The sequence below is a fragment of the Chiroxiphia lanceolata genome, chromosome 3, assembly GCF_009829145.1.
Source record: "Chiroxiphia lanceolata isolate bChiLan1 chromosome 3, bChiLan1.pri, whole genome shotgun sequence".
Taxonomy (NCBI): domain Eukaryota; kingdom Metazoa; phylum Chordata; class Aves; order Passeriformes; family Pipridae; genus Chiroxiphia; species Chiroxiphia lanceolata.
This window is the reverse complement of record NC_045639.1, coordinates 15,536,192-15,550,878: the sequence shown is the minus strand read 5'-3', so window position 1 is coordinate 15,550,878 and position 14,687 is coordinate 15,536,192. Positions and strand designations below refer to the sequence as shown.

The 14,687-nt window shown below is 40.9% G+C and overlaps 2 protein-coding genes across 5 annotated transcripts; one reads left to right on the top strand and one right to left on the bottom strand.

The window, feature by feature from the left end:
- Positions 1-49: 49 nt before the first annotated feature.
- On the top strand, positions 50-6,796 carry TRMT61B (tRNA methyltransferase 61B). 3 transcript variants are annotated; one of them, XR_004356160.1, is made up of 7 exons: positions 50-699; positions 800-902; positions 3,703-3,893; positions 5,046-5,137; positions 5,541-5,776; positions 6,065-6,484; positions 6,681-6,721. XR_004356160.1 is itself a non-coding variant. In XM_032683363.1 (7 exons), the coding sequence occupies exons 1-7, from the start codon at positions 118-120 to the stop codon at positions 6,722-6,724; spliced, it is 1,329 nt and encodes a 442-aa protein (XP_032539254.1). In that variant the 5' UTR covers positions 50-117; the 3' UTR covers positions 6,725-6,796. The 3 variants fall into 3 exon arrangements, 1 of the variants encoding a protein (XP_032539254.1); XM_032683363.1 differs by having other exon boundaries at positions 6,404-6,484; positions 6,681-6,796; XR_004356159.1 differs by having other exon boundaries at positions 5,541-6,484.
- SPDYA (speedy/RINGO cell cycle regulator family member A) lies at positions 6,520-14,112 on the bottom strand. 2 transcript variants are annotated; one of them, XM_032683365.1, is made up of 8 exons: positions 13,996-14,092; positions 13,854-13,868; positions 13,192-13,438; positions 12,279-12,337; positions 11,935-12,020; positions 9,908-10,079; positions 8,486-8,774; positions 6,520-7,070 (listed from the first exon to the last, which is right to left on the bottom strand). In XM_032683365.1, the coding sequence occupies exons 3-8, from the start codon at positions 13,418-13,420 to the stop codon at positions 6,982-6,984; spliced, it is 924 nt and encodes a 307-aa protein (XP_032539256.1). In that variant the 5' UTR covers positions 13,421-13,438; positions 13,854-13,868; positions 13,996-14,092; the 3' UTR covers positions 6,520-6,981. The 2 variants fall into 2 exon arrangements, with proteins under 2 accessions (XP_032539256.1, XP_032539255.1); XM_032683364.1 differs by lacking the exon at positions 13,854-13,868 and having other exon boundaries at positions 13,996-14,112.
- Between the last annotated feature and the right edge of the window lie 575 nt (positions 14,113-14,687).

Sequence of the window (14,687 nt, the reverse complement as noted above, 5' to 3'; positions counted from 1 at the left end):
ATGATGCCGTCCGGCGTCATCGGCGCGCGCGGCGCAGGCGCGCGGGGGCGAGAGCGCCGGCGGCGCGAGACGCTCCCTCCGCTTCTCCCCTCCCGCCCTCCCGCCTTTCCCCGCTCCATGAGGGCCCTGCGCGCGCTGCGCCGGGCGGTCCCCGCCGCCTCCCGCTCCTCGTCCTCCTCCTCCTCCTCCTCATCATCATCCTCCTCCTCCTTCTCTTCTCCCGCCGTAGGGAGGCCTCGGAGGAGGGCATGGGAAGCCTCCCTGTCGCCGCTGGAGCGGGTGAGGCGGCTGCTGCCGCCCGAGGAGGCGGCGGCGGTGTCGCGGTGCGCGGCAGCGCCGCCGCCGCCTCAGCGTCCCGAGGAGGAGGAGGGGATGGACGAGATGGCGGCCACCACCGCAGCCCCTCGGGGTGGGGTGGTTGAGGCGGCGGGAGCGCTCCCCGCGCCGTTCCGCGCCGGGGAGCTGGCGCTGGCGGAGCTGCGGAAGAAGGACCAGAGGACGCTGAAGGTGATGTGCCGGCTGGCGAGCGGGGCGGTGCTGACCGGCCCCGGCGGGGTCCTGCCCCACGACGACATCATCGGGCAGATGCCCGGGCAGGTGCTGCGAACTTCGGCCGGGAAGCGGCTGCTGCTGAGGCGGCCGTCGCTGGAGGAGTACGTGCTGCTCATGCCGCGGGGACCCACCATCGCCTACCCCAAGGTGGGTGGGGACCAAGTCCTGACCGGGAGGTCGCTGGCAGAGTCTCGCCTTTCGGTTTCTCGAGGCTGGTGACCGTACCGTGGTTTTTCTCGCCCCGCAGGACGTGAGCGCGATGTTGACGATGATGGATGTCCACCCGGGAGACACCGTGCTAGAAAGCGGCAGCGGTTCTGGCGCTATGAGCTTGTTTCTGTCACGGGCAGGTGAGGACCTGGTTTTAGAAAACACAGACTTTATTTACTTCCTTATCCCACCTTGCCTTCCTTTTGATCGGATACTCATGGTTCTCACAGTGCTATTCTACCTCAAAGGAGGTTGTAGTGAGGTGGATATCAGCCTCTTCTCCCAGGCAACCAGCAGTAGGACAAGAGCACACAGTCCTAAGCTGTGCCAGGGGAGGTTTAGCTTAGACAGTACGAAGAAGTTCTTTACAGAGAGAATGATCAGGCATTGGAGTGGGTGGCCCAGGGAGGTGATAGAGTCACCGTCCCTGGAGGTGTTTAAGAAGAGACTGGATGTGGGACTCAGTGCCGTGGTCTATTAGACAACGTGGTGTTAGGTCAAAGGTTAGACTCAGTGATCTCAGCAGTCTTTTCCAACCTGATTGATTCTGTGATTTCGTTCTTAAAAGCTTTGCTGCAGTTCACATGTTCACACAGTTTGTTGAAGGAAAGTTACACCAGAGCCGGGACAGGGACTACAAACCATTTTGACTACTTAGAGGGCTGTAGTGCAAACGATTACAGAAGGCCCTGCAGAAAGCTGAGTTTCACCCGTAATTATTTTTGGCTTTGAGTTAATCATACTAGTTTTTCCATTATCTTGTTTTTCTCAGTTTCTTTTTTCCTCATCTTAATGGACCACATGAGTAATCCAGTTGCTGGTTACCAGTGAAAATGCCTCTCTGGGTGCACACTCGTTTTTTCACATTACAACGAGCCTGCTTTGATCTAGGTCTCAGTGCTCTGAAAGGTAGAGAGCCCTTGTACTCAGCCTCAGAGTGAGGGTGAAACCTCAGCCTTAAGCTTCTGCTCATCTGTAGGCACCCTCTTAGTGGATCACGTTTCAGGATAATCTGATTTATGGGCTCCTGATAGAACAGATTCCTTAAAAAAAGAAAACAAAACCCCCACTGTTTGCAATAGTAAAGGACATGGGAGGGTAAAGACAAGAACCTCATCATGGATCATTTTGAACTGACAGAGCAGAAAGGCACAAGTTGCATATTCTGAAGGCTTACGTTCACTGTTTGAGGGCACTCAGAGTAACTGAATACCTGAGCTGTAAAACTCGCATTTATTTTTTTACTGTATCCCACTGTTCATTAAAAGGCTGCATTATAGACTATGCTGTCTCTGTGAAATGTTTACGGGTTGTTCTACCTTTGTGGGCTTACTCTGTACCCTTCAGCACTTCAGAATACTGTGATACCCAACAAGAAAAACAGCTAAATGCTGGAATTTAAATCCAGTGGTCCATGGAAGTATTTAATTTCCAAAATTCTCATTGATTTAAAAGATTTTGTTAATCTCCTCCCTTCGTGTTACTCATTGTTTTCTTTTCCATTCTTTCTTTAATCACTCCCAGAAACTACTGACATGCAGTAGTAGACAAAATTAAGATTGTGGTATTTGCCATGACTTTAAGATCCCTGAAAACTGGACAATACGATGTATTTAAGCTTGACATACTGTAGCTTCACAATAACAAAGAGTTTTGCCTATTTATTTTAACTAGATCTTATTTTTCCCATTAAAAAGTCAGTTACAAAATGTAGGAATTATTTTGAATGAGTAAGACCGTCCCCCAATGTGAACAGTTTTATTCTTCTGATATTTCTAAACTGATAATCTCAAGTAATAAAAACTTGGTGCTGCAATTCTGCAACTGCTTAAGGTGATCCAAGGCAACCTGCTGAAACCCTCCCTTCTTACATGTTGGCTCCAGCCTTTGTCTGCTGAGCTGGATCAAGGAGCGACTGTTGGGAAATACATTGCTTCTTTTATTCTGTTATCTGAATGGATTCACAGTGGCATCACACAGGTGAGGGAAGGAGCCTGGCAACTTCAAACTGAAATGGCTTAGAAGGACACAGAACGTGACCCTCTGAGTTGGTGGTTGCTGAAAGCTGCCTGTGCCCATTCCAAAGTAGCAAGGAGAGGGAAAAGCCAACAGTGTGATAGCTTTGAGGAATGGGAGTAACACAAGGATAGAATAGCAGTGCACAGACAGCCTGGTAATGTGTCCTTTATGAGGAGCATTGTGTATTGGACTGAACATGGTAAATCTCAGGATAGTAAATTTAGACTTAATAAAATAATTTATTGCTGTAGCAAACAATAACAGGAAAATTACACGAGCCTATGTAAGTCAAAGACTACACTTGAAAACTTGTCTGTGGGGCTGAGATCAGTGAGCAGGTCTGGCAGTTTTCTTAGCCTTTCCCCAACCCTGAGGAAAAACAGATGAAGAACAAACTATGCACAGAACGAGGATTGTCAAAAAACCTTAAAACCATCAGTTTCAAATCTTAATAACAACAGAAGCAGTCACTGTCTGTCAGCTTGATAGCATCTGTGAGCTGTGACCACTGTTGCAGCGTTCTCAGCTGGTGCCTCTGGTAGCTCTGGCAGGAGATAGGGCCACAGATGTGATAGGGCCACAGATGTGATAGGGCCACAGATGTGATAGGGCCACAGATGTGATAGGGCCACAGATGCTCAAGTCGTCTTTTGCTGCAGGAGTGACTTCAGGAGGACGTCTTGGGAACAGTCTGTACTACTATAACTGCTTTATTTCATCTGTGGGTTGATGGATTTGTGTCTGTAAAAGAACTAACATGGCACTTTTTCTGCATGTTTGTTTTAAATGTAAAGAATAAAATAGATGGTAATTGATTGCCTCCTATGGGATTATTTCCCAAAGTGAGGTTGAGATACAAATGTGTCCTTATGTTGTAGGCTGCGCTTTTTTTTAAGCGTAGCGTCTTTTGTTTGTTTTCAGTTGGGCCCAAAGGACGTGTTATAAGTTATGAAATCAGAGATGATCATCATAATTTAGCTAAGAAGAATTACAGGCACTGGCGAACCGCATGGGAAATAGGACACATGGACGAGTGGCCGGATAACGTGGACTTCGTTCTTAGAGACATTTCAACAGCTGCTGCAGAGATGAAATCTGTAACACTTGACGCAGTGAGTCCAAAAAGTCCACTTGACGTGTGTCTTTTCTGCATAAATTAAAACCTCTAGTGCTCACACTTAGAACAGGATTCCCATATCTAGTTTAACATGAGAAAAAACAATCGCGTCTTCATCAGTGGGGTTTTGTTGGATTTACAAGTATTTTCAAGGTTTCAGTTACGGTTTCCCAAATGAAAGAGTGATAAAGCTGTACTATAGAAGTATAACAATTCATTACTGCTGTCTTGTTAGGAAAGACCAACTTACTTCCTTGTATTTGTCAGAAACTGATATTTTTATAACTGAGATACATATTTCAAGCATTAAATTTCAGAAGAATACATAACCTTATTAAAAATATAAATATATAACCACTTTGCTATCAGCTTTATAGAATGGACAATGTAACTCAAGCATAAGTTAAACAATGCTGTTGGTTGCTCTCCTGTCCTGCTTCTTGTATCCAGATTTTCTAAAGGGAGACATGCTGGGGAACACAGCTTTATGTTAACTGCTTTTCCCTGTAAAGCAGAAAAACTGCTTACAACTGCTTACTTACTAGATGCTTTAAACAACTGACTATTTTTTTAAATGGTTTGAGCAATATATATATGGCATAAAAATACCATTTTAAAAAACTTTACAATCAACAGGAAATATCGAATACTGCATATCCCCTTGTCTTATAGTTTGCATAACTTTCTAGTAGAAGATGGATAAATTGCCAAAGACAAGTTTCAAATCTTGAAACAACAAGCAAGTTAGATGTTGATACCATAGTGTGCTCTTTTCATTATAAAGATGCACCTGAACAGTCTTTTTTTTTTTTTTACATTTGAGAAATAGGTATTCATATGTATTAGTAAATGTAGTCTTCTAAAAGTTTTTATTAATGTCAGCATTATGGAACTTAGTTAGCAGGAGGTTTAACTTCCTATAGGCCTGCTTGGTTGGTGAAACGCTACTTGTTTTAGTAGAAATTCACTTGGAAGTAGCAAGGACTTGGTTTTGTAGAATTGTGGACCTCAGCTTTTGAGAGGCATGATTACGTACTGCTGTTGGATGCATCTGTTTCCCATAAACATTTTTTTCCAAGTGTTGCTGTATTACATTGGTAGATATATGTGTTTTCCCAGTAAACATTAATGTATCTTTCTCTTGCAGATAGTTCTGGATATGCTTAACCCTCAGTCTGCTCTGCCTGTTGTACACCCAAGCCTGAAACAAGGTGGTGTGTGCGCTGTGTATTTAGCAAAGTAAGTATTTACTTCTGGCACTTACAGCTGGCATTGTTACAAAAACAAACTTCTTTTAAAATTCACATCCAGCATTAATGAAATGTTTAGCAAAGTTTGGGGTTTTTTCTCACATGTAACTTCTTTAGGGAGTTGCACTCGGTATAAATTGCACTTGTCCAAATCCTTTGGCCTCTCCTTTGGGAATGTTCTCATTCTGATCAGTGGAAGTCTGCACTTTATGACATCCTCAAAGTAACTGTACTGTTCTCAAATTCAGTGGTCAGGTTGCTACTCCTTTACCCTAAAATTGAAGGACTCTTATAACCTCAAAGGTAAAGAATGTGACAAAGTCACATTAGAATTGAGATTGTGTGATTTGAGTTTTTGAAATACTACTTCATCCTTTGCATTTCTTCAAAAGCATCACACAGGTTATTGACCTTTTAGACAGAATACGGACCTGCAAGCTTCCTTTTCTGTGTGAAAGGATTGTTGAGGTAACTCACAGAAACTGGTTAGTAATCCCTGCTCAAATCAAGAATTGCAAATCAAGCCAAATGGTGGAAACTCAACAAAATATTGAAGAACCACCTCAAAAGGAATATGAAGAAATCCACATTGAGGATCAAGCAGTTCTTAAAGAAAGCGAATACAATGGTAAGAACATTACTGCTCATGAGACACTCTCTTACTGCACTTTGGTAATCCAGTGTAGGAAGAGGCAGTATTTTTTCTTAGATCAGCTGAGAATAGACAAGGTTTTGGACAGCCTAGACCTTGTCAAGTTTGCAAAACACTACAATAGTAATTGTTTAATTTTAAATATCTTATTAATAATCTAGACTAAGTAGAAAATAAATTACAATAAAGAATGACGGCTCTTCTACTACTGTTTTCAAACTTTTGCTTTTCAATAAAATTTAGTTCTTTTTTATTTGTCCTAAGGCTGCTTTAGAGGACCCTGATGGACTTAAGAATTCCATAGAAGAAACAGTGCCAGTGTGCTCTGCTTTAAAAGTCACGCTGCCCAAAGAGGATGCCTCACACATACACATACATATGTACACATAAACAACAGGTATAGGTATATATACAGTATAGATTTGCAGAATCCATACTAGAGCAAAGAGTCATAGGTGACAACAAAGCACCATAACAGAAGCAAAAAAAAAAAAAAGAAAGAATTTGTCAGGTAAAATAATCTGTGCACATTGGCAACTCTAGTCTGCATGTGTGTCTTAAGCTTGTGGGAAAGAAGTAACAAACTCAATGTACTTCTCACAGGATCACTTTCTGATGATGCTGACACGTATCACTCAGTGCCTTACGTTGCTAGACCGTCTTACTGGCAGGAAGGTCATTCAGGTGAGACACTGGGAAAGTGTGTTTTATCTTAAATGTTTAGTGGTATTTTATTTCCAGAAAGTACTACTTTTTTTTTTTTTTTTTTGTACTAGCATTTGGCATGTTACTATGTCATGAAATCATAAAACTTATAATAATAAAATAATCACTGCATACTGAAATACTGAAGTAGTAACTTCTTTTGTTTTTTGATTAGCATTCCTTACCAAGCTGAGAAAGTTTCGGCCGCTGCTTTCTTGATGCTGCTGCTGCGTTAGCTGCTAATTTGAATATTGTATCAGAATAAAATAAAACATTGCAAAGTAGCTGCTACATTTTGCAAGTTGTGTAACTTTTAAGTAATGACTGCTTTGATTTCTACTGCATGTGAAGTTTGAAACCCCACCTACTATTTAAAGAGAAAAGGTTTAAGGGAATCATCAGGTCTGGTGCATCTGTGATGCAGCACAGATTGTTCTGCAAATCACAGCAGCTGTTTCTGTCTCATCAGGTGTATTTCATTCTTCATTGCTTATAAACCAGTCCATGGATTTATCTTGGTTCAAGGTGCTACATGGTTGCCTTTTGCTGGACAGTCTCTGACAGTCTACCAGAAATAAGGAGAAAAAAAATTCAGTAAGAAAATAAGGGATCAAAGTCTGTTCTTTTAAATGAATACTTGGTTGGCTACCAACTGGTGACTGTCGGTTTCTTGAAGAACAATGTTCTTAAAGCACAACTTAAAGAGCTACTGAAATTCACTGAATTTGCTTGCTTGGTAAAGCTGTGCTCATCTCAAGAGAAAGACAGTTGTTGACACATACAGCTTTGGTTCACCTCTGCCACTCGTGCTGAAAGTTGCCTGGTTAATTGTGAACTTTGCTTTATATAAAACATTCTCAAAACAATCAAAGTAAACACAATTTTTTTCTGACCAGATATGAAAAGCAAGATTTCTCAAGTAAAAATAGACTTAATTTTAAGTCTTTTAGTCTCACGTGAGCATCTGGTGCTGTTTAACACATTAAATTATGAAGTGATGTGTCATAGACACCTAACTTGTTCTGTATCTCAGGAAATATTCAAATGCCAAATTTTTCAAAGCTGAGGGGTCCCTTGAGAATCACTAAGTTTTACTAAAGCTGTCAAAAGCAGTAACACAATCTTACTATAATAGTGAAAAGCGGATATTAATGAGAACATATCCAAATAAAAAATACAGAGCTATAAATGACTAACCCTGCATTAAATAACTACACTAGGAACTCGCCAGTGGTTAAGTACATGGAAGTATCTTTGCAGAGCTGAAGCCTTATACAGCTGCCCCAGGAAATTTACATCTCAAGTGTGTTCCCCTTTCAATAATTATTTAATAATGAGTGTGCCCCATAACTTCTGTATGTAATGGAGGCTTCTCGTGCAAAGGCCGAGGATGCTATTTTGAGTAGATTAATGTGCAGAGATTCAAACACATCACCAATTTTCACAAACTTTTGTACTGTTTCTTACTCGTACCCCAGTCTGAAAATGAAGTCAACAATTGAGATGCAAGGAAAATGTGAGTTGTGATTTAGCCTGTGTCCAAACTGATGACCACAACTGAGCAGCCAGCCCTTTCTAAGAACAGTGGTCTCAGCAAGAGCACTTTAACTCACATAACACCCTCTCTTTTAACTCACATGACACACCTCAGTATTTTTATTGTTTCTTCTAAGTGTTTAAAATAGAATTTTCAATTTCATTTGTAATGCTAGAATAGTAATAAGTGCCTAAATAGACTGGAGTGTAACCCAAAATCTACTGTAGCAGATGAAGATAATTTGAAGAGACTCAGTGTAAAGCAGTTGGTACTTCCAGGAAGTCAAGATACAAGATGTGAAAATGAAAATGGATCTGTGGCAGTAAAAACAGAGTTCTGCCAAGGTAAGAGGGAAGGACACAAAAGTCCCTGCACTACTCTGAAGCAAATACAGCCTCAGTTGCCTAAACTAAATGGAAATTATTTGCAATATTAAACCATACCTTGGGCATAAGCAGGAGAGTCAACGAGCATTTTTTCAGTCGGAAGGGTGTCCTTTGAATTCTGGGATGAATGTAATTCCATCATCTCCAAAGTGTCGGTAGATGAGGAGGAAGATGATAATCCCAGTCGCACAAATCTTCCTTTCTTGCCGCACAGCAGGCAGTCTGTAGGGGTAGCGCTGGGCCCTCGGGGCAGCTGGATTTCATCACAGTGATTCCTCATGGCTCCACTGTGGTGCACAGAACGTTCTCGCTGCCATATGTAATGTGTTGGAGCAATAGCCATCACCTACTGGGACAGCCATTGGGTCAGAAAACGTAAAAGTGAGGGGAAAACATAGGCTGAAAACAAGGGATCCAGTTAGCGTATGGCAGGGAATTAATACAACATCGTTGAAGTGGGTACCATGTATTATCTCTCTGCTTCTATCCCACTAGAAAGTTTGCTACCTTAGGCAGAAATAAGTAATCCAGATGCCAATCAGATGTGGAAACATAACAGCTTACAGCCTTGTATATTCAGGTGAATCATCACAAACACCAGCTCATTCTTTGCATGTTGGACAGAAGATGGTGTCTTTGACTAACTACTAAACATCAACTAGATGGATATTCCTGTTCACAACATCACTGAACTAATGATAGGAGAAGCTGGGAGAAGATGCTGGGAAAAGCATTTTGCACTCACCTTATTCCTTGTACTTTTCCTATAAGCATCTAATCCCATCCCCAGAGAGGGAACCCTTTTCTTTTCCGCCAGCTCTAAGTAAGCATTATATACTTAGAACATGACAAGGGCTTTTCCAGATATACAGTCTGCCTCAAAAGCGAGGAATATATTTTTTCCTTCCTAATATATTTGAAAATTTTAGGTTGTGACACTGCATTAATAGTAGAGAATGTTAAAAGTGTTAAAACTTTCCAAGTTTTTCATAAATGTAGTGAAAAACTCTTACCTTGAAAAGTCAGTTGAAATGGCATTATTAGTTTTGAAGGCTTTAAAATTTCACCTGAGCTGCTGGGATTTTTATTTGAAGGTTTTACTTGTGTACAAACTTACAGATTGAAAGCAAACACGCACACAAAGTTATCTCTAAAGTGGCTGAAGCGAAACAAATGAAGGTAGATTTTAAATAAAAAATATTGGCATAAAGCAGATTCTAGCCAATAGAAACTTTTAACAGTAGTGCAATATAAAATATTCTAGCTTACTTTAAAAACGTAATTTCAAACTATATTTTAAATGCAGAGGGGAAAAAAAAAATCATGGAGGATAAATGGACCATTCCATTTTAGCTGCATCTATTCTTTCCCATGGATTGTCAATGCACTTTAGGGAGGCAGTTGTGCACAGCTGTGGATCAGTGACTGGTGTTAACTGGTGTAATTTCAGCATCTACAACATTAAATCCCCTTCCCTACCTCTTCACAGCAGCGTCTGCTCACAATAGCCCTGTAGTCAATTCTACTCCATAGCTGATCTCTCAGCCTTAAGAAATCAGGGAAGAGCTTTCTCCAGGCTTTTCCCAAAGCCCATGGGAAAATGTCATACTTTGCTTCTTCATGGTCTTCTTCAACTGTGTTTGCCAGATACCTTCAAACATATATATGTTTGTGTTTGTAAATATTATTCAGTCTTAAATCAGTATATCAGAATGATTTCTAACATTAAAAGACATCATTGAAGTGTTTCTTTTTTTCTAGTATTGTGAGGAAAAAATGCTAACAAAATACAGCCTTCTCTCTGGAATACAATATTTTCTTAATCAGTTCCTTGTGCATCCTTTGGGTAAATAAAAACAAGCTCTTATAAAAATTGCTTTACCCTAGATTTTCCTAAATTAGTAGATATGCAAGAACTGACATCTTTCTCCAAACTGACAAGTAACCCTTGTGCTAAAATGAAGGGTTTCTGACTGAAATTTATTTCTCTAAATAAAGCTTTAAACTATTATATGAAATCTTAAACTTTACATTTTCTACTCTATGGATTTTAGCTATTCTTGGACAATTATGTTGCTCATATTAAATTAGCAGCAAGCAAATAAATACAGGTCTACCTTCAGATAGAAATGAAAACCTTAAATGACTTTTTTAATGTCCGTATTTCTCCCTTCCTTCACTATCTGCTACTTTTGGTTCTGGATCGTCTTCTCAGACAACAGGAAAATATTTACTTCCTCTGGATCCACCTGATACTAAACTGTAAATCACACCTGAAAAAATTACGACTTTTAGTCTCCTCCCTAAGTTTTCTCACATGCTCCTGACCCCAATATTCCCTCTAGTCCCAGTCTCACCAGACCCTTTGTCCCTTTCTAAGCCTTTTGCTGTTCTGGCCTGGCTTTTCTCCCTTCAGTGGAGTCAGAGGGCTCCCTCCTCCATGCTCTGTGGAGGTTACCCAGAAGGAACAGCCATCCTTGTCCCCTCACTAGTGTGCAAATAGAGCATCTGAGAAGCACTGTTATGGAAAAAGATGGTCTGAACACCATAAATGCAGAATCCTGTAGATAGATAGATACATAGATACATAGATAGATAGATACATAGATTGATATAGATAGATATAGATAGATAGATATAGATAGATAAGATAGATAAGATATATAGATAGATGGATAGATAGATAAGATAGATAAGATAGATAGATTAGATAGATAAGATAGATATAGATAAGATAGATAAGATAGATAGATAGATAGATAGATAGATAGATAGATAGATAGATAGATAGATAGATAGATAGATAGATATGCCTGTAGGTATAGCCAAATATGGAGGGGTTACGTAGGCTTGGGAAAGACAGCACAGGTTGCTCCTCTGTTTCAAAGTACAGACATTTTACAACTGTTCAAAAGAATTCTCAGAAATTCTCTAGCAACATTTTCACAGTTGACTTAAATCATGGTGACAGAAACTTTAATAAAAAGTTACTCCTGAGATGCACATCACGGTGAAATGTTCCGGCACAAATGACTTAAAGGCTGGCAAAGATATGGAATATGTCTTATAACAGGAACTGTGAGCCGTGTGTATGTTGCCATGTATTGTCTTGCATATATTTGTTGTAAAGCTTTACGAAGTTCACAGGTTCAGGTTTGGTTTTTTTAATTTTTTTTAACTATGTATCACTACAGCAATGCAAAATCCCCTCTCTGCTGCTCAAGCTTGTTCCATCAGAGGAAGAATGTTGAATTTGCACTATTTATGTACACTATGTAGATTATCACAGAGCCATAGAATGGTTTGGGTTGGAAGGGACCTTAAAGACCATCTAGTTCCCCCTGCCACCCCCTAGATCAGGTTGCTTATGTTTCTGTACTTCATATAGGACCCAAACAACTGCACATCAAAGAAGTCTCATCACTTATCATAATGATCAGTGTCATAAAGAAATAAAATAGTACAAAGTTTATCCTAATAAAACCAGATAATTCAAAAGTACTTACAGAGCAACGAAGAAGTTAATTCTGGTATGCTCACTTGTTGTGAAGTTAGCCCTCTTGAAATAAACAAAAGTCATTGCCAAGAGATACTGTTTTAAAATGTAAAATGAAGTATCAATGTGTTATTTCAGCACCTTATTTCCTAAATTGACCTAGCACATTTATCTTGCACCAAGATATTTCACCATTTTCATCAAGGATGAAAGCATGAATTGAGTTCCTTGAAACTTCCATATGAATCCATTAGAAAAAAATTATGTTCTGTGTTTGCATTAAAGTATTGAGTGATTAAGGGCACATTTCTTTCTCAATGTATTTTCTGTTAACTAAGAAGGAAACACACTTACCTTGTCTGCAATTTTACAGCAGCAGTCCATCCAAAGGAAGTCTTGGATTAGATCATCATCTGCAACAAGCAAAAGTTGTAGCATTTCAAATACCAAAACTGTTTATGTTAGAGAGTATTTGTAAATAAATAACAGATGGTTGTTTCATTAAACCAAATAAAAGGAAAGAAACTAGACCCACCAGTGGAAACAGAGAAACTGAGGGGAGTAGGAGATCAGGTGTGAAAAAATTTAAGGGACAAAAGAAGACAAACCACCATGAGGCAAGATGGAAAATCTAATGACCAAATTTCATCCATTCTCAGTAACAGCAAGTGAAGGTGACAAATCACAAGTATTTCTTCTATTTGGGTAATTTCTTCCTGCATTCAGTGGTTCCAGGTAGTACCACACTGTTACCTTGGATGAACTACAGACTGTTGAGATCTCTGCACCTTGATTACCTTGCAGCCTTTACAGGGCAATACTTGTTTATTTGTGGTCAGAGCACCACTGTCGGTGAACATGGACCGTAAGTACCGCGACCTCTCTGAGTCACTTCTGCATTTAAGGGTCGAATAAAAACCAAGTGTAACCTTCCACTATTATTTAATGTCTTCACTAAATTAAATAAATACAAAACGTTACGTGAAAGAGACACAAATAAAGAAGAGGTGCTTGGATTGTCTATGGTGGTATTCAAACCTACCTTGGATTCATTTGTAATTTAAAAAAAGATACTTTTCATCAGTTTGGTAGCCCTTCTTGTATTTTTAACTTAAGCATTAAATATTTATACACCGAAATATAACAACAAAATATGTTTAGATAAAGAATTGCCATTAGTGTTCATATAAAAAGCACTCTCAAAATTACTGAGCTTAGAAAACATTCTGTTCAGGCAATACATTTGTATCTGTCATTATTAACCTACCAAATAATTTAAAGAAAGCTGTCATTTCCTGACGCTGAATAACTAGACATGGTCCCTTTGGACATTTATATTTCTGACTAGGGACCCCTTTTTCACAATTTTCTTGATGGTCTTTAAAAGCAGGTCTCTTTAGTCTATAAAGTTTTTTTTGCTGATGTGATCTGGATGCACTCGATTTTACATGAACAGTGACAGTGGGAGGTGTCTGACACACCAGATTGTGTTTCATTTCGGTAAGTAAAGGTTCCTGTTAAAAAAGAAGAAGAAATTAACTACAAAAACAGTCAGTTTGAGCATTGGTACTCTACATTTCTTTAGTTCACATGAAGCGTTTCAGTACTCTACATTTCTTTAGTTCACATGAAGCGTTTCAGTAGAGCTTGAAAAACAGGAAAAGAGCCTTTCCATAAAAAGTTGCTGTTTGTCAGATCCTCATAGCTCCACACCCTTACTTAGATCTACCAAAAAAATCTGTGTTTCTCTGCTCCAATTTGTGATTGTGTCTTTTTAAAAGAGTATTAATAGAATGAACGCAGCAGAACCATGAACATTAAAATCAAGTCTTGAGCTCCTAACTTTGTTAACATTTGGTTACAGCCATTGGGAATCAAACTTTTCCCTCAAGTCGGGCATACCCTGAAGGCACAACCAAGGAAACATACCTGAGGTGCTTGTAACTGCAAAATTGAAGAGGATACCAAATGCAGAGTGAAGAAAGGTATTTTTAGGCGGTATTAAATGTATTTACTCCTTCAGAAGGTCTCTCCACATGGGGCTGTTTGAGGCCAGCTCACAGCAGCCTACCTGACTCCCCAGGGCTTAGCCGGCTGCCACATAAACAGAAAAAGCCCTCAGCTGTGGCTGTAATTTTGTTTCCCCGCGGGAAAGCCCGAGGCGGCCTCTTCCCTTTCTTTCCCTTCCCTCTCCTCTCCCGCTCCGTTCCCGCCTCCCTCAGCCGCCTCCCCCTCACGCCGCAGCCGCCGCCGCGCGCCCGGAGTGGCGCCTCTCGCAGCCAATGGGCGCGCGCCAGGCTGCCGTCCCAGCCAATCGGGCGGCGGGGCGCTCTCACCTCCCGCCCCCTCGCTTGCCGCCCGCGCCGCGGCAGCCAATGGGAGCGGGGGCGGCGGCGCTGCGTGAGGGAGTGCTCCCCACCACGGGCCGTGGGGAAGGCTGAGTTTAGTCTCTCAGCTGCCCAACAGCTTTGTGAAATCTTCATTCCTCCCTCCATTCCAGTGCCTGGGGGGAGCCTGCGAGAAAGACGGAGAGGGACTTTTTACAGGGGCGTGTAGTGACAGGACAAGGGGGAAGGGATTCAAACTGGAAGAGATTTGATTAGATTAGATTAGATACGGGGAGGAAATTCTCTGCTGTGAGGGTGGTGAGGCACTGGAACAGGTTGCCCAGAGAAGCTGGTGATGACACGTCCATCCCTGGAAGTGCTCAAGGCCAGCTGGATGGGGCTTTGAGCAACCTGGCCTAGTGGGAGGTGTCCCTGC